This window comes from Hyperolius riggenbachi, chromosome 1 (assembly GCF_040937935.1).
Source record: "Hyperolius riggenbachi isolate aHypRig1 chromosome 1, aHypRig1.pri, whole genome shotgun sequence".
NCBI lineage: Eukaryota > Metazoa > Chordata > Amphibia > Anura > Hyperoliidae > Hyperolius > Hyperolius riggenbachi.
The window spans coordinates 257,352,334-257,376,171 of NC_090646.1; the positions used below are offsets into that span (position 1 = coordinate 257,352,334).

The 23,838-nt window shown below is 43.1% G+C and overlaps 1 protein-coding gene across 8 annotated transcripts in view; it reads right to left on the bottom strand.

Moving 5' to 3' along the window:
- FAM13A (family with sequence similarity 13 member A) overlaps positions 1-23,838 on the bottom strand; it is a 397,958-nt gene that overhangs the window by 351,912 nt on the left and 22,208 nt on the right. For all 8 annotated transcript variants that reach the window (XM_068233233.1, XM_068233239.1, XM_068233222.1 and 5 more), the window contains one exon: positions 12,619-12,828. In XM_068233233.1, coding sequence (XP_068089334.1) covers positions 12,619-12,828 — 210 coding nt within the window. The remainder of the gene's footprint in view (positions 1-12,618; positions 12,829-23,838) is intronic.

A 23,838-nucleotide genomic window follows, 5' to 3' on the forward strand; every position in this document is an offset into this window, starting at 1 on the left:
TTAAAGCGCTGGCGAATTGCAAAATTGCCATAAAAGCGCTTGTGCAATGATTCCATATGAGAGTGTCCACATCTGAGTGGTTTGATTCCGATCCACTTAGCAAAGCGGTACCTGTACAATTTTGGGGCGATTTGCCTCAATGGAAGTTATAGGGAAATCGCAAAGCGCTTGAACAATGCTTTGTATATCAATTTCCCCAGCTCTTTCATGAATAAATACATTGTATTTATTCATTACCAGGTGAAAGAGTTCACTTCCTGACAGACGTCAGGAAGTGAAAAAACAGAAGCACTCTGCAAAAGCGTGTAGAAAAGAAAAATCGCAGCGCGCAGGTAGACACTAAAAATCGCACAAAGTACAAAAAGAAAGAAAAAAATGCTGCTGTCAGCGATTTCGATTTTAGATGTGAACAAAGCCTTAGAATGAAAATCCTGCCTTGGTATCAGCTTTCACACACGATTACAAATGTTAACTTTATGCTGCACATAACAGATAGATTTCCTCTGCTCTTAGTGCATTATTCTCCTCAGACAGCTCATTCAGAGAGATAAGCAGCTGCAGTTTATATCTTTTGCAGATGACAGGTCTCATTAGCTTAAAGTACACACAGGGTAACCAGATGTAGGGAGAGGGATTCCCCCTCCCCTCATGATTCACTGACCAGTCACCCTCAAGGTGTGTACACACGCACTACCAGCGGCAACGACGGGTCCGCCGGACCCTTCTGCTGGGCAGACTTTTAGCCGACAGTAGCGTGTGTGTCCGAGCTGTCAGTGGACTGATAAGGCCGTTTCTGAACGATCCGCTCAGTGGATCATTCAGAAACAGCCTTATCAGTCCGCCGACAGTGCGTACACACGCACTACTGTCGGCTGAACGTCCGCCCAGGGGGAGCTTCCGGCAGACCCGTTGTTGCCACTGGTAGTGTGTGTGTACGTCAGTAGATTGTGAAAGGAATTTGATAACATTAAAGGAAGAGATATACAGGAGGAGATATACATACTGTTGAACTGCTTCCGGACCACGTTGATTGAAATCTACGCCCTGTTTGGGAGACATCCCTGCCAGGGCATAGATTTCAATCATCCTTGCCGCACACTCCTGCCGATCACGACACTCTCTCTCCGCTACAGCCCACTCGCATTGCCGTCGATATGACGACAGTGATCTCTGAGCCGGTCAGGAGCCAATTTCATTGACACCTGACCTTGTAATCACTGTGAGCCAATCACATTGGCTCACATTGATCACAGGGTCAGGAACCAATGAAATCAGCTCCTGACTGGCTCATGGAGCTCTGCCATCATAGTGACAACACAGTGAGTGAGCTACAGCAACGGGAGAGCAGTGCGCATGGCGGCAGTGGCGGGTCCATGCGGCGTGACATCGGTAAGCCCTGTTTTGCGAGCGAGGAGTCTCTGGTCCTTAATGGGCCAGAGACTGCTGGTATGGAAATGGTTAAAAAACATGTTATACGATAGTATTCCTGTAACTACTTGATACACACCGTGCAGTATATTCACGGCCCTGCAAAATTCACAGTATGTACCAGGGCCGTGAATACAAGTCTGCAGCGGTGTGCAGCCGATGCTTGCTCCCGTTCACCTGCGCACCGCCGTTACTGCCGCTTAGAGGGAAAGTTAATGAATGGGACCGCAGGTCCCATTCATAAATCTAAGTCCCCGATTCAATTAATACCGGCGTATACGAGACGCTGGCATTTGTTGTATCTTCCTGTTACACCGCTACGCATTACTTCCAATTCACGTGCTCACGTGAGGACATCTTGTGGCCAAATAGTATATTACACCAAAATCCATTTTTATTATATAAAAAATCTACACACTGACTTTTATAATTAACTTTTTCCCTCCCCTCAGATACTGTATAGAGGAACGCGGGCACCGTACCCTTTAACCATCAACATGAAAGTAGTGGTAAGGGCTTGGAGTATTGTCCAATCTTGGTTTTTCCCATCTAGTAATCCCTTCTCTCCAAGGGTTCCACTCTGGAACAATCCCACTTTACCACAATTTTTTAAGATCCCTGACCCAGTTTTATGGATTAGGAAAGGGATAACTTGTCTAGAACATATTGTCCTAAATAGTGAGTTAATGGACTTTGACACTCTTAAAGCTACTTTCTCACTCCCAAACAACTACTTTTTTAGGTATTTGCAGCTGAGACACGCATTCGCAGCACAGTTTGGGCGAGAGCCAGTCAGGCTTCTTTCCTCTGCTATAGAGGATATAATTATAAATGAGAATCTCACAAAAGCTCTCTCAACAATCTACCAAACCATAATTTTAATTACTGAACCTCACGTTACAGTTTATAAGCAACCCTGGCTCACAATGATACCCACGTTAGACGATGAGGATTGGGAAGATACGTTAATAAAGCCTTTTGAGTATTTGATATCAACCAGAGACAAATTAATTCAATTTAAAATAATCCATCAGGCTTATCTGACCCCATATAAATTAAGCAAGTTTAACAGGGAGGGCTCCAGCTCATGCTGGCGCTGCGGTCTTGATAGAGCTGATTTTTCTCACGTATTCTGGGATTGTCCCCCGATTGCCGATACCTGGAGGGAAGTATGTGATTTTGTAAGCTCCATCACAAAGACTCATATTACACCCGAACCCATGACCTGTTTGTTAGGTAATGTGCAAATTCTTGCCACCTCTAGACCTCAGAGACATCTGATTGGCCTACTGCTATTTTATTATAGGAAAGCAATTGTCCTGAAATGGAAGCAACCGGCCCCTCCATCCTGCCACTATTGGAAACAACTGGTCAATAATTCCCTTCATCTATACAAGGCCGCCTATATAGCAAGGGGTTGCCCATCTAAGTTTATAAAGGTGTGGGGGCTCTGGACCTCTAACAGAGACACTGCATAATTATACATGAATACCTTCTCTTCCATTTCTGTGATAGTTCTTATTTTTTAGTCTGCTAATAGATACAGAATTTAATCGCTGTGTTAGGATATAATACCTTACTCCTGCCATGAGCCTCTTATGTAAAAAGGGTTATGTCTCCGACTCCTGTCAAACCCACAATGTACATAAAGAATCGGTCACCAGATTTTTTTGCTCCCTAATGATGTTCTTTATGTAAATATGTGACAAATGGAATTACTGTACATTCCTTCTTGTGGATTTACCCTGTCTCCTCACCTGCGTGTGCTGGAGGTCAGGGCTGTTTTTGTAAAGTTTGTTAACTTTTGTTTTATCTTGAAAATTTCAATAAAAAGATAAAAAAAAAAAAAAAAAAAAAACTTTTTCCCTCCCACACCCTCCCATAGTACCCAAACTTTACACACACATATATACATATACATATATACATATATACATATATATATATATATATATATATATATATATATATTATAATATATATATGTATATGTGTATGTGTACGGTATATATGTATGTATATATATATATATATATATATATATATATATATATATATATATATATATATATAAACAAAATATAAGTAGTTATCTTAGGGACTGAACTTTTTAAAATTTATGTCAAGGCGGTATAGTACTATTAATTTTTGATTTATGGGCTTGTAATTAGTGATGGACGCAAAACTGAAAAAATGCACCTTTATTTCCAAATAAAATATTGGCGCCATACATTGTACTAGGGACATTTTTTAAACGTTGCAATAACCAGAACAAATGGGCAAATAAAATGTGTGGCTTTTATCCCCAGTAGAAAGTTTTATCTTAACACTATAATGGCCAAAAAGGCGCGCCCAGACTGGTGCTGCTGCTCTCTAAGGCTGCTCCAGACATTACATCTCATTTCTGCTACTTTAAACCTCTTAATGGAAAGACTGGACCGAAATTTCAGTGGATTCTAATGTATCACTTCTCCAGCAACACCTATAACCTTTCAGAACACCTGGATTACTTGGGATGGCAAAGATTTAAGCTGGATTGGATCTTCCTTGGTATCACACACGGCTGAACACTGCACACCTTCCTTGGAATTGACCTGAGACCTTAAAGACTTTCTGCCTCTTTGTGCCCACCGTCTCCCATCCTGTGAGTAACTTTCATCGATTATCTACAGCATCTATGCTCAATAGACTATATTTTTCTACATATATTATATATTATATCTTCAAACTCCTAAACAAAGGACTGTGTTTTCAAATCCATGCTGCCCATCCATACATCTCTGTGTAAGGACAATTCAGTCTATACAGGCCCTTTGATCTCTGCAGGATACCAGCCACAGCCGTGAAAGTTCACACCTTGACTTTAAATAGGGCCTTTCTTAGCAGGAGCCCTGAGCTGTCTCTTGTCCATCCTAATGTGTAAACATCAATATTCAGCACAGACACTTCTAGCTGTATACCAACCAAGAAATATATATCCAATTGACAAATCAACAATAATTCTACTTAAGTCTGTTGGAATCTACAGAAAGACAAAGAGAGGATCCAGGGGACGTGGGAAAAGACGTTATTCACTGCAGAAACAAAATAACTCTGTGACAAAATCTACAGAGTACACCCAGCCAACAACCCTAATAGCTCCAGCACAATCCAGCAGAGATGACAGCCACACATCTGGAGACTGTTCCCTCCTGGAGTCCTCAATCTCAGACCTCAGCTCCCAGGGTAGCTCCATCAAGGCTGTCCTCTGCAACGTCAGATCAATAAACAACAAAACAGCAATCATACATGATCTAATAGAGTCTTCTGATCTGGCCTGCCTGACTGAAACCTGGCTTTCTGAACCTGTTGGCCCCACCCTGGAGGCAGCTGTGCCAACAAACTATTCCGTGATATACTGCAACAGGAAAGAACGCAGGGGAGGAGGGGTTGCACTTTGCTTTAGATCAGCTTTGAAAATCAGACTACTTACTGTAGGTCCTACCAACTCGTTTGAATGCTTGGGGGTGCAACTTTCAGCTGAGGAAAACATTAACATATTGCTGATCTACCGCCCACCAGAAAAATACTCAGACTTCCTTGAGGAACTTGTAGACCTCCTATGCAACCTAACACTGGAACACCCCAGATGGATTGTTCTTGGAGATTTCAATACATGGGTGGACGACTCCTCCTCACAATTTGGAAAAGAGCTACCTCGTGCCTTACATGAACTGGGCTTCCTCCAATCAATCAGCTCTGCTACTCACAGGAAAGGTCACACTCTGGACCTTATATTCCATACTGGGCTGTCAATAGCCAATGTGGAAATTAATCCTGTTGCCTGGTCAGACCATCACACTATCCACTTCTCCCTCTCAATACCAGCCGTCAAACACCAGGTCAAGAATCAAATAAAATATCGCCGCTTAAAAGGGCTAACACCTCAACATATCCGAGATAACCTTAGCTTTGATGAATTGACTGACTCCAGCTTGGACCCTGATACTCTGGTGTTTAAATACAACAAATGTGTGTCCTCCACCTTTGAGACCATTGCTCCTCTGCGCACCAAATATCTTACTCCACACCATCATGCACAGTGGTTTGATAACGCTATAAAAGAGCTGAAAAGACAAGGCCGAAAACTTGAGAGGCTGTGGCGCAAATCTCAGTCCCCAGAAGACAAACATGCCTTAATCTTCCACTTGAAGAGCTACCAAAAGGTAATCACGGGAAAAAAATCATCCTTTCTATCACAAGAGATTGCAAATGCAGTTAACAAACCAGCCCAACTGTTCCGCACAGTGGAAAAACTCTGCAACCCAGCATGTCAAAAACTTAATATCGAGTCTTCAAAGGACCTCTGTGACCAATTTGCCCATTTCTTCACAGACAAAGTCTCCGCTATAAGGTCCGCCATCCAACTTACAGCATCTGAGCCTAATATAGCGCCGAAGACCATTAGCAGAGACAACGTAACACCTTGGTCAAACTTCAAAGAAATTGATGAAGAAGTCACATCAAGCATCCTCCTTCACGTCCGCCTAACTACCTGTGACCTGGATCCTGGCCCAACACAGTTCATGTTGAACTGCCCCGACCTGTTCATACCGGTATTCCTCAAAATTGTTAACTGTTCCTTACAATCAGGGATATTTCCTGCTTTACTGAAGGAAGCAATCATCAGGCCTCTCCTCAAAAAACCCTCCCTGGACCCAGATGCAATGACCAGCTACAGACCTGTCTCTAACCTCCCCTTTCTGGGAAAGCTAATTGAAAAAGCTGTATACCTCCAGCTAGAAGCCAGAATCCTACAAAATAACAGTTATGACCCATTCCAGTCTGGCTTCAGGAAACACCACAGCACTGAAACTGCCCTCATCCAAATATGCAACCACCTGCTCATGGCAAGAGACAGAGGAGAGTGCTCGATCCTCATACTGCTAGACCTTTCTGCAGCCTTTGACACAGTTGACCATGACATCTTGATAAACAGGCTACAGGAATACTGCGGCATTGATGGCATAGTACTTCAGTGGTTCCAATCCTTCTTGAGTGGCAGAACCCACAAAGTGTCTATGGGGCCCTTCCTGTCCACCCCTGTAACACTTAAGTATGGGGTGCCCCAGGGCTCAATCCTCTCTCCCCTGCTTTTCACGATTTACATGCTACCGTTGGGAAAACTAATCCAAAAACATGGCCTGACATACCACTGCTATGCAGACGACACCCAACTATATCTTTCCTTCAAGCCTGGTGTGACAGACCCAACTCTAACTATAAACGCCTGCTTACGTGAACTACAGCAATGGATGAATGACAACTGGCTGAAACTAAATGCAGACAAAACTGAAGTCCTTCTGATTGGAGGGCAGAGCATGATAACAAAACAACTTAACTTGCAGTCTTCACCACTGGGAATAGGAGGCACGGATCTACGCAGCTCTGATCATGTGCGTAGCCTGGGAGTTCTAATTGATGGGGATTTAAACTTCAGAACTCAAATCTCTGCTGTGGTGAAATCATCCTATTTTCACCTGAAGAACATTGCAAAAATCAAGCACCTCATACCCCCAGAAGATCTGCCAACCTTAGTCCACGCCTTCATCACATCCCGACTGGACTACTGCAATGCTCTCTACACTGGCCTTCCAAAAAAGGCCTTGTACCGCCTACAGCTGATACAGAATACTGCTGTCAGACTGCTAACCAACCAACCCCGTCACTGCCACATAACGCCAGTCCTGCATTCCCTTCACTGGCTACCTATAGAATGGAGGGTCCTATTCAAGATCGGCCTACTGACATTTAAATCCCTGAATAATCTAGGCCCTGGATACATGAAAGATATGTTACAGCTGCGTAGCAATCCCCGCATTCTCAGATCCACAGGTTCTAATAATCTAGTCATACCCAGAGTCCACTTAGAAACTTTTGGTCCCAGAGCCTTCTGTCATGCTGCCCCTACGTTTTGGAACTCTTTACCTCAACAGATCAGGACAGCCCCATCCCTGGACGTGTTTAAATCCAGACTGAAAACCCACCTGTTCAGTCTGGCATTTGCAGAAATATAACTTTTGTTGTGTGAATACTTCATCCTACTAATTACTGAATCTGAGAGAGCCTAAGCGCTTTGAGTCCTATGGGAGAAAAGCGCTATAGAAATGTTATTGTATTGTATTGTATTGTATTGTAAAAACTGAAAAATAATGCATTTTTTCAATTTTTTTTCTTATTATTCATGTTAAAATACCTTTAGAATAAAATAATTCTTGGCATACTGTACCTCCCAAAGAAAGCCTAATTGGTCGAGAAAAACAAGATATAGATCATTACGCTGTGAATAGTAGTAATTATGTTATTGGCGAAAGAAAGGGAGGAGCGCTGACAGGTGAAAACTGCTCTGGTCCACAAGGGGGAAAAACCCTCAGTCATCAAGTGGTTAAATGACGTTCATTTATATGTGCCGGTGATGCTGTGGTCTGGTTTAGAAAACTTGTATTACAAAATAGTGGGGTAGGACTACAGATTCCATACAGAAATGCAAACAGCATTAAAGAGACTCTGTAACAAAATGTTCAGCCTTAGTTCTTCTATCCTAGAAGTTCCTTTGCCTGTTCTAATGTGCTCTGGCTTACTGCAGCTTTTCCTAATTGCACAGTGGCTGTATTATCTCTGTTATATGATCTAATCTGTTTTCTTCTGTGGGCACAGTCTGGCTGGAATGTGTGGAATGTGCAGGGCTGCTTGTGATTGGTAGAAGCTATACACACCCCCTCCAGGCCCGCTGCAGGCTCTGTATGACCCACACACTCTGCTTATGTGAGCCTATCACAAGCTGGTTAGTTAGTTTGTAAACACTGCCTAAAACTGGCAATTACAAGCCAGGTTTGCAGCAGAAAGTGGCAGAAGCAGCACAGAGGGGCCCAGGAGAACATAATGAATAGAATGGTATGCTTTTTGCTGTAAAAAATTTAGAGTACAGATTCTCTTTAAAGGGGAACTGAAGAGAGAGGTATATGGAGGCTGTCATGTTTATTTCCTTTTAGACAATACCAGTTGCCTGGCAGCCCTGCTGATCCTCTGCCTCTAATACTATTAGCCATAGCCCCTGAACAAGCATGCAGCAGATCAGGTGTTTCAGTGGTTCAGACTTATAAGTCTGATCTGACAAGACTAGCTGCATGCTTGTTTCTGGTTTTAATCAGATACTACTGCAGAGAAATAGACCAGCAGGGCCGCCAGGTAACTGGTATTGATTAAAAGGAAATAAACATGACAGCCTCCATATACCTCTCTCTTCAGTTCCCCTTTAAGAAGCTCTGCTCCCAATGTTTATTTGCTGCAATACATGTCAAGTTTCCTGATATGGTCATTGTATAACAGGAACGCAGTTACAGAGGTGGCCTTGGTGAAGCACTGTGGCTTCTCATATATTTGCAGACACGGTTGACTAATATTGTTGTTCTTATTTAATTTTAGAGACAGATTTTGTTTTCTTTTTGCAGACTTGACATGACATTGAGCTCATTTTTAGGCCCCTTTCCCACTGCATATTGGCGGTGCGGCAGAAACAGGCCTACGGGGAATACAGCGTTACTATGCGGTATTCACAATCTGGAATCCGGCCAAGCAGGACGTGAAGCTTACTTCCTGTTTGGCAATCAATGACGTGCGCGGAAGCGTATATCTAAAATAAGTTTCTGCGCATGCACGACGCAGGTGATTGCGGGTTTTTTAACAGTGCGCATTACCATAGACTTGCGCGTAAATGTAGGTATGGAACCGCGTTAGATAGGGCACTTCACGCTCAGTGTACTGCAGCGTGAGGAGTATGAACCATACACTGCAACAGAAAAAGCCCTAAGGGCCCATTCACACTAGAAGCGCTTTTCTGAGCGTTTTGCGATTAGCGTTTTTTAAAATCGCTCTCATTCACTTTCATTAAAATCACGGTAAAAATCGTGGAAAAAAAAAATCACTGCGATTTCACAATCATGTACGCGACAATCGCAGCGATTTTTCCATGATTTTTTATTGCAATTTTAATGAAAGTGAATGGGAACGATTAAAAAAAAACGCTAATCAATCGCAAAACGTTTAGAAAAGCGCTTCTAGTGTGAATGGGCCCTTAACTACTTTGGCCTCCTGGACGTACTAGCTACGCCCAGGAGGCCATGTGCGCGTCCGCACGCTCCCGGCCGCGGTTCGTTAGCCTGGCAATCAGTGAATCGGGCTATGGTGCCCGATCACTGATTCCTCTCCCCCGCTGAAAAAGCGACAGCTTCTCTCGGAAGCTGCGCTTTTTCTGGCTGTAACGTCCCCCATGCGTCGCTCTAAGCGTATGTTACGCTTAGAGTGACATCATGTAAACAAACTCATGGCCAAAAAGTAAAACTACAACTAAAAGTGAAAAAAATAAAACTCAAGACACATTTACATTATAAAACTATGGCTTACATCCCACCCTCCCAAAAATACCCAAATAAAATGTTTAATACAAAAAAAAAAAAAAAAAAATTACAATAAAAAAAAAAAACATGTAAATATTTACCTAAGGGTCTAAACTTTTTAAATATCAATGTAATGATGAAATATTTCTAATTTTTTTTTTATTTTAAACTTGTAAATAGTGATAGATGCAAAACGGAAAAAATGCACCTTTATTTCCAAATAAAATATTGGCCCATACATTGTGATAGGGACATAATTTTAACGGTGTAATAACCGGGACATTTGGACAAATACAATACATGAGTTTTAATTATGGAGGCATGTATTATTTTAAATCTATAATGGCTGAAAACTGAGAAATAATGAACTTTTTCCGTTTTTTTCTTATTTTTCCTGTTAAAATGCATTTACAGTAAAGTGTCTCTTAGCTAAATGTACCCCCCAAATAAAGCCTAATTGGTGGCGGAAAAAACAAGATCTATATCTTGTTTTTTCCGCCACCAATTAGGCTTTCTTTGGGGGGTACATTTAGCTCATTGTGATAAGTAGTGATAAAGTTATAGGCTAATGAATGGGAGGTGAAAATTGCTCGGATGCATAAAGTGAAAACGACTGAAGGCTGAAGTGGTTAAGGTACCACTGTTTTTGACAGCCAAGGAAAAAATTCTTTGAATTAAAAAAAAAAAAAACTGCTTTTATGAATTCTTTTACAAAAAGTCCAGTCAAGAGAGAAAACATTTGTATTACGTGGACAGATCTCCTAATCTGTTGCATCACATTCAGTTAAATAACTCATGTACCTATATCGATTAAATGGTGACATGGCTATAGTTCTCACATTCTGAAGTACAGTGTACTAAGTACTACCTAGAGGCATCTACTGCATCTTTTTCAAACTGGGCATGAGAGAAGGTGTTCAGGCAGCTGTGTATTCCTCCTTCACAGCCAGAACTTCCACCATGAACAGGAAGTATCAGGTGGATGGAGCTAAGCGTAGAATGCCATGGCAAGAGGTCATACAGGTAAATTAAGGGCCCTTTTACACTTTATCAGTTGCTCTCAGTTATAACTGAAAGAAAACGGATTTTCAAAATAATACCCATGTTTTCTTATGGCATTGTTCCCCCTATATGCATTTTTACTGAAATCTTTTTCACAATGCACTGCTATGGAAAACCACGTACTAATGCACACTAACGCATACCAACTGATTAAGGCCCTGTTCAGACTGTCAGCGCTTGTAGAACGCGTATAAATTCAAAGAAACGCAAGTTGAAAAACTCATGCGTTTTTCTTGCGTTCGAAAGCGCTTTCGATTGCGTTTTGCACACACGTAACCGAGGTGAAAAAAAAAATTGGGGGGAACCGCAGAGGGAAACGTACGCTAAAACGCAATAGTACGCGTTTTTGATACGCGTCCATAGACTTTCATTGCGTCCGTTTCTGTGTGTGATGCACAGAACTGAGTGCAGCAATGCGGATGAGAAATGTATGAGTCTCATACGCATACATGTGAACGAGGCCATTGGAAAGCATTGATAGGTGTTTCTATGCGTATATTGTACCCGTACGAGTTCCCTCAAAACGGCTAGGAATGCACATAGTCTGAACAGGGCTAGGTCCACACCGGTCCGTTCAGGATCGGATCAGTTTCAAATCGATCCGTTTTTTTAAACTTTTTTTTCTCCCCCCATTTTTCCAGAAATGCATTTTTGTAGCATTTTGTAGCAGTCCGTGAAAACGTATGCCCAGCCGTGGGGGGAGAGGCAGCCACCATACTGGAGAGGTATAGCAGGCAGGACAGGGGTGGTAGCGGTCAGGAGGGACGTGCCCCCCTCACCTGGGTCCCCCGTCCCCGCTACCCCTCCAGCTACATGCTGCAAAACTTGTTAAAATGTATAGCGGCGGCAAGCGGGGAGCTAACCTTCTCTCCACTTCCTCCTCTCGCCGCATCACTGCCTGCAATGCCGCCCTTTATACTTCGGTGGGCAGCATTACAGGCAGTGACACGGCGAGCGGAGGAAGTAAAAGGAGAAGGTAAGTTCCCTGCTCGCCGCTGCCACACATTTTAAAAGTTTTGCGGCATGTAGCTGGAGGGTTAGCGGGGACGGGGGAACCAGGTGAGGGGGGGCCCACTGACCGCTGCCACCCCCGTCCTGCCTGCTATAACCCTCCACCATGGCAGCCCCCTCTGCCCCCACAGGCTGTGACACAGAAACTGATCCATTTCTGTGTCCAAATCTGCTTGTGTAGAGGGGGATCCGTTTTCCTATTGCCTGCCACTAACCCTGCGTCTATCAGGATCCAGATTCGTTGCGTAAAAATGCAGCAGATCCGGACCTTCCATCCAGGTTTTGGAAACGGGTCCCCGCAAACACAGATGGATCCATTTTTTTATGGGTGAAGACAGCTGCTATCTAAAACACTGGTATCCATGGCTCCGGTTTTGATCCTGCCTGAAAAACGGAGCCACAGATACGTTATCGTACCTAGTGTGGACCTGGCCATAGTGTTAAAGGATTCTCCTTGCTGCACCACTTTTAGATCCTTTTGAAATGCTTCACAAACTTGATCAAAAGTAAATCGTTACCAGGCCCTGGAAAGTTTGAGTGATCAGAGGACACACCTGTCACTTGGTGCACAGTATAGCAACACCACAGCACACAGCCACTAGAAACAGGGACAATGTTCAGAGTGTAACAATGTGCATCACACAGACTGACATCTTGTTATGTTTAAGCTTGCTGTACTCACCTTGGTAAACCTGAATAAACTTAGGAAGCATAGCAGTGCTAATTACTCCATCTGGCATTTCTCGGAGGAAAAGTTTCAGTAGGCTGGCAGCAGAATGAACATCTCCATCTTCTGCTAAACTCACAGGCTCTCCACTTTCATATTTTACCCGGAGCTGGTCAACCACTTTAACATTTCCATTCACCCTAAAAAGGCCTTCATAGGTCATCCCTGAAGACATAAAATATTTAAGTTATACATAAAGTAGTGACAGTAAATTTCAGTTATAAGTTGTAACCACAATGGAAGAACAATGGAATTAACACATTAGGAAGCTATTTGCAACAGCATGCAACCTTTAAAAGGACCTTACACAATGTTGCTTTACTTGGCAAAAGTGGAAATTGAAATTATAAGCCATCAAACATGCCAATTGTGGTAACAGAGTATTAGATAGTTGATGTAGCCCAAGAAAAAAAGTATGGCCATATGATAGCACCACACATGAAGCATGAAAAAGTATAAACAATTCATTAGTACATCAAGAAACCATACGGAAAATAAAAACTTAAAAAACATGCCAAAAACCTCATGGAAATCAATAAGCCATCATGCATATAGTATGAATAGTATTGTATAAAATATATCAGCAACCTGTATCATATAATGTAAATTATCACCCAAGGTGCTCAATAATAGAGCCTCCGCAGGGATTGAACCCAGGTTCAGAATCTGCTCACAGAATAAAGTGCAAAATACAGTGCATACAGCATAGATTCAGACATCCAATATGGTCAGTGAATATAGTCATTAAGGATTAATCAATGCTGTGCAAAAAAAGAAACAAAACAAAAAGGCAAGAAGACCTACACAAGAGCTAAGGGATGCTGGATATCGTGAAACGCTGTGATCAGATGCTGGGTACACACAGTGCAAAGAAGGGGAGCAGTATACATCACCCGAGAATGGAAGGCAGCTTTATCAAGAGAGGGGGATCTCCGGCATTGCAGAGGTGAAAGACGCCAGTAAATATAGTGTAGAGGGAGCGGATGCGTGAGCGTCAGGCCCTCATCACCTTACTCAATACAGTAAGCCGTATAATGCGGAGATGAGGAGTCATCAAGAAATAGGAAGCCACGGGGGACGCTGCACGGATCAAAAAGCTATGCAGACAGAGGACAACATCCTTTTTGCTAGATGGTTGATGTATTTGTAAAGTCACATCATACTTCTCTTCTGGTCTCTAAAGGGGAATTCCTGTTAGAAGTTCCCATGCACAGCTATGGGATTTGGACTCAATTGTATGCTGCATGCCGTCTGTTTTTTTTACCTGCATGCAAATTCAGACGCAGCTTATTGTCTTTGATAGGCTGAAGAAATCGCAGAATTACTGTGCAAGGAATCGAACAGGAACAGCAGTAGAGGAAACGGGCCCTTATGCCTGGTACACACAATGCAATTTCCCATCAGATTGATGGTCAAACTTGTATTTTCCACAGGTCCAATCTGATTTCCAATTGTGTTTTTTTTTTGTTTTTGTTTTTTTTTTTGATAAATTTTGTATAGAAGTGATAAAAAAATCAATCAGGAAAACAATCAGAACTTAGATCGGACCTGTCACAAATTATCGATTCGACCGTCAATCTGATTGTATCGTGTGTACCGGGCATTAGGCTAAGTTTCCACTGCTGTGATTCACATCTGACTCTCCGCACGCAAATTCAGTGGCAAACATTTGTTAAGGTGGCCATACATCAGGCAACTTGGCGGTTAATCGACCATCCAATTCAATTACTATAATCAAATCGGATGAAAATCAGCACAGCCAAGTGCATGCCCATTGGACAAGGCGACCAATTTCGGGCCAAAATTGGTCACATTAATTGGTCGGACATGCTGGAAGATGTCATGCCATCATGATCGGTCAGGTACGCAGCGCTAACGGCAAGTGTTTTCCAGACCAGCGACAAATGGGACAAAACCTTGGCGCTATGTCCCCAGTGTATAAATGAACATGTAAATAAATGTATATGTAAATGTCGCGGTGTCCCTCCAGAGCGTGTGACGACACAAGCCATGCTGGTGGCTTGTATGCGGCCATGGAACAGCAACATATTCGGACAACTTACGGGCACCGCGACAGAGGACAGGTAATGTATATTTATACAGGTGCTATGATTAAGGACCAGTAGGTCCGAAACATGTCAGTTACCTGGCTATATGGGTTTTACCTGATTCAATAAAGTTGGACAATTTTTGCTACTGACACTGTGCAGAACTTCCTCTCTTCTCATGCGCATGGGTTAAAGTCACCTGGCTCCAGCACTGTCATAGCAGCAGAGGTAGAGCTGAATTCACCTACTTGCTATACATTTATACAGGGCTGTGGAATCAGAACAAAAATGCTCTGACTCCAACTGACTCCTCAGTTTAGGATTCCACTTAAAGCCCATTCACACGTCGGATTTTCCCGAACGACAGGTCGTTTGAACGTCCCGTCGTTCAGTCGTCCGCACGCCAAATCGACGTTCAAACGACCTGTCGTTCGGGAAAATCCGACGTGTGTATGGGCCTTAACGCCGACTCCTCTAATTTGCATATTACTGTTACAATCTTGTTGATTGAAAATACATAAAGTAACAGGCATCTCATCACTGCCAACGCTTAGGAATTTTAAAGGACAGCTGAAGCAAGATATGGAGGCTGCCATATTTATGCCCTTTTAAACAATACCAGTTACCTGGCTACCCTGCTGATCCTCAGCCTCTAATACTTTTAGTCATAGACCCTGAACAAGCATGCAGCAGACCGGGGTGTTTCTGACATTGTCAGATCAGACAAGATTAGCTGCATGCTTGTTTCTGGTGTTATTCAGACACTAATGCAGCCAAATAGATCAGCAGGGCTGCCAGGCAACTGGTATTATAGGAAATAAATATGACAGCCTCCATATTCTTCTCACATGAGCTGTCTTTTAAAGCTCTATTAGGGCACGTTCACACTACAAGAGCTTTTCTAAGCGCTTGTGATTTTAAAAGCTCTTGCTAATGTAATTCTATGTGAGTGTTCACACTGGAGCGATATGATTTTGTAAAAATTCCCCATTGCATTAGCAAGAGCTTTTAAAAATCGCAGGCATTTAAAAAGCTCTCGTAGTGTGAATCTGCCCTTAAGATGGAATCTGCTTTTGGTAACAAAAAGCTCCTGGCCAGGAACCTGTCAGCTATCCTGGCCTGTCATTGTCAACATGAATGCCCCAGTATGTTGTCTGTATGGAGAGATTCACCGGAGACCCATATCACCCGGGTTCCAGTATGTAGCCCTGCCACCTTGCAGAAAAGGCCTCAGCTGATAAGGGGTTCCAGAGAATTTTATTAAACAGACTTTAACTTCAATTCATCAAAGGGTGTTCGATAACAAAATCCCAGTCCTTAAAATACCGCATTCGGTATTTTACACTTCACTGTGCTAATTCATCAATATTTTCACACATGTGGTAGATGTTCGGTAAGTTACCGAAGAGGTCCGTGCAGTGAGGGCATTACAATAGGAAAGAGGCAGCACCGACATCCCTATACATGTGCCTTTTATATTTGTTGTGCTGCCTCTGCTCTTGCTGAATCTGTCTCATTAGTCTTAAGTTTCTATTTACTTGCCACAGCTTAGATGAACTGCTGAGAAACATTACACATTCTCTGCTTAGGTCATTTTGCCACGAGCTCCCACTTGCATCCCTGCATATTTAAACAGGCACTCAAGGGGTTACACTACCGAAGGGTGCCTAGAAAAGAAGGGTGCCTGGAAAATAACTAATTCTTTTCTCTCCCCTGGCTGCCTGGGGGGGTCTGCTCCACCCGAGAAGCCTGGCCAACCTATCAGCAGCACTTGCAGGGGACAGGGGAGGTTTCTATGGTCCTGTCACACACAGAGAAGGCATTCCAAGCTCCTTATCCACAGGGGAGAGCTGGAGATAAATTATGGAATGCTGTGAGCTTGATGAATTAACATTTGCTGACATTTTACTGACATGTGTTGAGGTAATCACTTAACAAGTCGGTAATTTATCTCTCTGCACAGGAATGTCTGCTTCTCATGCGGTAACTGTTTTGATGAATTAACATTTTACTAAGTGCTCCGTAAAGTCAGCTGTTTTCAGCATTACCGAATGCAGTAATGCTTGATGAATTGAAGCCTATGTGTTGGGACATTCTAACTTTTAAGGGAGACATTCAAGCTGCTTTAAAAAAAACAATGATTTACTTTCCGGGGCTTCCTCCAGCCCCTAGCAGCCGATATGTCCCTCGCCGCAGCTCCGCTTCCAGCCGCTGACCCGGTGGTCCCCTATGGTGCAGATGCCGACGCACATCTACAGCGCCTGTGCGACAGCCGCTCTCCGTCACACTGATGTAGTCTGGAGTGTTCTGCGCAAGTGCAAAACTATGACCCAGAGGGGCTCTCGTGCAGTCGATTCCGACTTGGCGAGGTCAGCATCTGCACCGGAGGATACTGGGAGCCACCGGAGCTGCCGCGAGGGCACAGGACAGCTGCCAGGGGCTGGAGGAAGCCCCGGGTAAGTAAAAAATTTTTTGTATTAGCTCAGACCTTCCCTTTAAGCATTAGCATATCCCGGAGTTTTTTTCATGTACACCAGACATGCATTAGAACTAAACTTAGGATATATCTGCAAAGTAGCTGTAAGGGCTCGTTCACACTGGATTTGTGAATTTTTTTTTTATTTTTTTTTTTAAAGCTAGCGATTTTCAAAATTGCCCTGAAAGCACTTGTCCAATGATTCTCTATGAGAGAGGTCACATCTGACCTGTTTGTTTCCAATCCGCTCAGCAAAGCGCTGCCTGTATCATTTTTGAGACAGAATCGCCTCGATGGAAGGTATAGGAAAAACGCAAAGCGCTCACAAAATTGCTTTGTGCAGCGATTGTGTTCGCGTTTTTGAAGAATAAATACATTGTATTTATTATTTTCCGGGTCAAAGAGTTCATTTCCTGACTTGCATCAGGGAGTGAATTAAAAAAACGCTTGGGTAAAGCGCTTAGAAAAGCACTTTTAACAAAACCACCTCACCCACCCAAGCGCCAAAAGAGGGGAAAAAAAAATGCCTCTAAAAAAAAGCCCAACACGGATAGACACGCGAACACAGTAAGGACCGAGGCCTTTAATAGAAATCAAAACTTGTCCTTGGTAAGAGTACTTGTAGAAGGTACAGATAGGAACGGAGAACATCAATCAGGCCCTAGGCAATGTAACTTTGGGTACATCTAAGGGCTAGTGCTCATCAAGAGAGCTTATCAAATCACCAGCACTTTGAAAACCGCTTAGCTACTGAAACCCTATGAGGGTGTTCTCACAGCAGCGTTGTGATTCTAAAATCGCAAACCTACTGCATGTAGCATTTTTGGGAGGGATTCAGCTTAAATAAATGAATGGGCAAAAGCGCTCATTTATTCAAAAATTGCTCTGAAAATCACTTCACAAAATCTCCATTGCAATATTGATTTTGGAGTGCACTAGCCCTTTAAGTGATTTGCAGGTACTCTGCAGGAGAATGAGGGGATTCTTCCCCTATTACAGATTCTTTATGCAATGAACCAGGTTTACGGGTGATAGACAATACCTCTGCGATCAGTGAGCACAATATTCTCAGTGGATTTACAATAGCTCTGCGGGGAGTGCATACGTACTACTGTGTAACTGAAAGAGACTAATTTAAAAAAAACAAAAACCCTCTGGGGGATACTTACCTAAGGAGGGGAAAGCCTCAGGGTCCCAATGAGGCTTCCCCCTCCGCTGTAGGTTCAGGGAATCCAGTGCTGGATCCCCCGAATACTCCCCTAATCCTACCCCGACAAGCTTGACAAAGGATGATATATTTACCTCGCCAGGATCCAGTGCAGGCGCAGCAGCAGCTCTTCGTTCGAGCAAAAGGTCTTGCATCTATGCAGTAGAACGGATCGATTGGGTTCAGCTATTTCCGCCTGAACCCGAATGAAGAGTGGCTAATGCGCCTGCGCAGGATCGCGGTAGGTAAATGTTTACCTCGCCGCACTTCGGGGGACCCTGGCACTTGAACGGAGAGAAGGAGGACGACGGGGGAAGCCTCGTTAGGATCCAGAGGCTTCCTCCTCCCAAGGTAAGTGTCCCCAGAGGTTTTTATTTCCATTACAGGTTTTCTTTAACCTCTAGCCCCAGGACCACCTAGCGCCGATCGTAGTTAAGCCCATGGGGCGTGTTTTGCAGGAGATCGCGCTCCGCTCTGCCTTTAGTCTCCCAGCGGCGATCGACGATCGGAGACTGTTAGAGACGTCTATAAACACAGTACAGCGCTGCGATCTATTGCAACGCTGTACTGGGGAAAGCCGTGTGTCTGAGAGGCTCAAAAGTGATCGGTTGTTATAGGCTGATGCCTATGACAGACGATCATGGGGATTGGCTGGCGGGGATTAAAAAAAAATACCCAGTTTTATTACAGTTTAAAGATAATCTGTATTGATAAAATCGCACAAAAGTTAACATACCAGTGCGTTAGGGGACATCTCCTATTACCCTCTGTCACAATTTCGCCGCTCCCCGCCGCATTAAAAGTGGTTAAAAACAGTTTTAGAAAGTTTGTTTGTAAACAAACAAAATGGCCACCAAAACAGGAAGTAGGTTGATGTACAGTATGTCCACACATAGAAAATACATCCATACACAAGCAGGCTGTATACAGCCTTCCTTTTGAATCTCAAGAGATCATTTGTGTGTTTCTTTCCCCCTGCAGTTATCTTCCACTGAAGTGTCAGGCTGTTTCTTCCTGCAGAGTGCAGACAGCTCTGCCTGTATGTAATTCCTCAGTATGTGAAAGCCCAGCCAGCTCAGAGGAGGATTTATCCAACTTGTAAAAGATAATAGAGCAGAGAGAAGCTGCACTAATCTAAATAATACACAGGCAGTGTGCAGAGAGGGGCCTGGAGGGGGAGATGCATCACAGAACCACAACACTGAAGAACTTGGCAGCCTTCCAGACACAGGCTGAGAAGTCTGACAAGAGAGAGATACGTTGATTTATTACAGAGATGGTGATAGTAGAAAGTGCTGCAATAAGCCAGAACACATTAGAATAGCTTTTGGAACTTGTAGGATGGAAGAAAACCGGATGAAATTTTTGTTACGGAGTCTCTTTAAGTTCATTAGGAGTCCTCCGACTCCGGGCACCCAAAAATTCCTCCGGCTCCTTGACTCCGCTTCAACAGCCCTGCCTTTATACACTAGGGCACTGCAGCGAGGTGGCACACTCGGCCTATTCCTGAGAAATTTCATGCCGAAATCCGTGTACGGGCAGCTGACAGATCTCTCTGATCAGAGAGAGATGTGTCTCTTGGTCGAATCTGCCCATCATTGCCTGATGTATGGCTACCTTTACATTCATTACTGATCAAGATGTAATTTCAAATCAGTTTCATTTGTTCTTTAAAGGAAACCAGAGATCAACTAAAGTAAAGAATCTATACTTACCCGAGGCTTCCTCCTGCCCTATAAACATACGCAAGTCCCTCGCCACCCTCCTGCGGTCTGCCATTCAGCCACAATCAGCCCCAGTAACTTGCCCAGTGACGTAATTCCGGGTCTACTGCACATGCGTAGTAGGTCCGTGCATGCGCAGAAGACCCAGACTGGACGCGACTGAGCAAGTTACTGGGGCTGATCGCTGCTGAACAGCAGACCGTGGGAGGATGGCAAGAGACAGCTCTCAGAGCAAAAAAAAATTTACTTTGGGAACTTGTAATTTCTAAATGAATAATAATACTTATGCACAAAAGCAAATATAACTGTATGTGATATAAAAAGTAGGAAAACATGTTTTTATTGAATATTATGTCAGAGTTTTATACCGCTTTAAGAGAAAAGTACTTCCCATGTTAAAACAAAAATGCATACTAAATAAAACAGCATAAAATCTATTCAATAGTTCCTGCATTTTAACCCACTGTAGCAGTTTTATAAATTCACTAAAACTTAAAAAAAAAAAACAGCAGAGAAATTCAATAAATAAAACATGTTAATGCAGACCTGTCATTTTTTAAAACATGATTAAACATTTAAAGACAAGCCATATTCCAGGAATTGGATTAAGCAGCTTATTTTCTCCCCCAGCACTGTCAGTAAGCTGATACATGTCAGCTCAGCAGTGTGCATTTAAAAATGTACTTGAACTCTGCATGTCACTAAATAAAAAGGTATAGGTCATCTTCTGAAACAAGATTAGGTGCATACCTTCACTAATGCTGCGTACACACTGGCGACTATGGTCGTTTGAAACCGCTAATTAACGATCGTTCCGCCGACAATCGGGGAAAAAAACTTTACCCAACGATCATTAACACGAACGACAAAAGAACGACATCGGGAAGATGGAAATATCCGCCCTGACGGATCGTATCTACCGACAATCGTTACAAAACTATAGTGTGTACAGACATCGGCCGAGAACGATCGTTACAAGGGCCAATGCGCCTGCGTGGAATTCTGCCCAGCTTCAGTACTTCCTTTGTAGCGCGGAGGTAAAGATTGTTACATTGCTCATTTCCATTTTCAAGTTAACAATCATATATTTGTATCTATTGTAACTCCATGTTACTGTGTTTTATTTAATTTTATAAAAATATGTATGCAACATTTCCTTATGATCGTTCTTTTCTGCGAGAACGATCGTTAAAATGTGTATGATGATCGCTGCATCCCATCGTTGCATTCCTATCGTTGCCGTATCGTTCGTCTTTCAATTATCATTCCTAGCGAACGATCGTTATCGCAAGTGTGTACGTAGCATTAGTCTCTGTGAAATCTCATTTATTGGATATTCGTACTTCTTATTTGTAGACTTGCTGTCAGTCTACAGTGGGAAGTCGGAATGTCTTAGGAATGGGACATCACAGAGATAATGTAAAGGTATGTAGTCAATCATGCTTCATGGAAGAACATTCGCATTACTTTCAATTTTAAAAGAGTTCTGGGAGTAGAAGCTTTTAAGATTTCTTCGATTAAAAAAATATAGCAACAGACATGATTGTCTAGCACGCCTTCACTTCTCCTCTGCAGTTCTTAATCTAGGGGATCATTACCCTTTTTTTATCACTCTTTAATACCTCTTTCCCTTAAAGAGTAATTTAAACCTCTATTCTCCTGTGTTAAACAGTTTAGACGGAAGCCAAAAAGGCAATAGTGAAGATAAAAATCTCTCTTACATTTGATGTGGGCTTATCAGCAAAGCTGTTAGACCCAAGAGGACGCAAGACGCATACCATACTGCAAAGCATTCTGGGGCCCTCCCCTCGGGCTGCTAAGGAGAAGTTACAGGATCAAGTTTCAGCAGCTACAAGCTCAGTCCAGCGCACAGCACTGAAAAATCTCCGGGCAGAGTACACTGCAGGAGTCCGCTATTGTTCCTAGCCACATGGCTAATTAATATTCACTGCACACTAGTGTTATTCAGTACGAGCTTTTCTGTGATCAGGAAGCAGGCAGGACATGACGACACATTTGGCTTCATAGGAGACAGACAAACATGGAACCTGCCATGAGCTGTCAGGAGCATCAATCTCTGCATATACTATATACAAATTCTGTGAAGTACAAACGTGGACAGTGAAATGCATATGTAAGTACAGCCAATCTTTAGCTACTGATATATGTGTTTATTTTCTCTGAGACCTTATACCTAACAGCTCCTCTTTAAGCAAGATGGTGCGCACTACAATTTAAGAAAAGGGCTGGATTGGTTAGGGACTAAATTAATTGCAGATTGATTTGTAATTAATTCAAAGATTTGTCAGTGTGTGCAGTATTTTACAGCAGATTGTTGGGATGTGTATATGCACACCCTCTGGGACTCTCCTGCTGGAACTTTCCCTCTCCCAGGAATGCCGGTCAGGACTAATGCACACCAAAAAGCGCTAATGTAATCGCAAAAGTTTAGCGGTTTTTGAAGTGATTTTTCAGAGCGATTCAAGGCATAGAGATTTTCTAATCAAGCCTAGCGATTTCTGGAGCGTTTTGGTGTAACGTTTTGATATTTTTTGTTACTGTAGAGCTGGAACTGAACAGCTTCTTTAAAAAAGACGCTTGGAAAAATCGCTTTTCAGAGTGATTTTCCACTTTCCTATACTGAACACTGAGGCTGAAAGGCCTCAAAAAAGCGCAGAAATGCTGCAGGACCCGCATTTGCGAGAAAAATCACATCGCTCTGGTGCGATCCATCCCATTCAAATACATTAGCCAAGCACTTTTCAAAGCGTTTTTAAAAGCGCTCAGAAGCGCTCGTTGTCCACCAGCCCTAAGGCAGTAACTTCATAGTCTTTGCAAGGTTGGCAGACTGTAATTTGCTGAATGCACCTTACTTCCTCTTATCCATCTCCTCCTGTCTGATTTTTTGTATGTGCTAAGGGATAGGTTACCATGGAGGGCAGAAGTGTGGCTTGCATGAGTGTTCTGCATCTGCGCGACCAACGTGCACACCCGTGCATGCGCAGAAGCCACTGACCTGTTACGGAGGGGACACCAGAATAACACATGACATCAGAACTGCGGCAAGGGGCACAGAGACTTCTAGGGGCTGGAGGAAGTAGGGCTGAACGATTTTAGGAAAAAATTGAATTGAGCGATTTCTGTCCGAAATCACGATTTTGATTCGATTTACGATTTCCTTCAAATCAAGCTTTGTTCCCCCTCTGTGCCTCTCTGTCCCCCTCTCTCTTTCTCTTTGTGCAACCTCTGGGTCTCTCTCCGTGCCCCATCCCCGAAGCTGCAACTGTGCTGGACATACCGTACCTTCCAGCACAAAACCAGCGATGCACGTCTATCCACTTAACCTTCTGCAGGCTCTAAAGCACGGCATACTTCCTGTATGTCATGTGACATACAGGAACCAGGAAGTATGCCATGCACAAAAGCTGGCAGCGTTCGACTCCCATCAGAAGTACAGTATGTCCAACACTGCCGATGCTGCGGGCAGCACGCAAAGGGATTTGGGGAAAGTTTGAAGCTGCTTCTTCAAGCTTCCCCCATATGGAAATAACGTCATCGCAGAAATTGCCACTTTGACGATTCCAAATTGTGAGCTTGGTGATCACGATTTTGATTTAAATTCGATTTATCGTTCAGGCCTAGGAGGAAGCACCAGGTAAGTAATTTTTTTGATTTTGTTTTACATTTCATGTAACCTTTATGGGGACCAAAGACATTTAG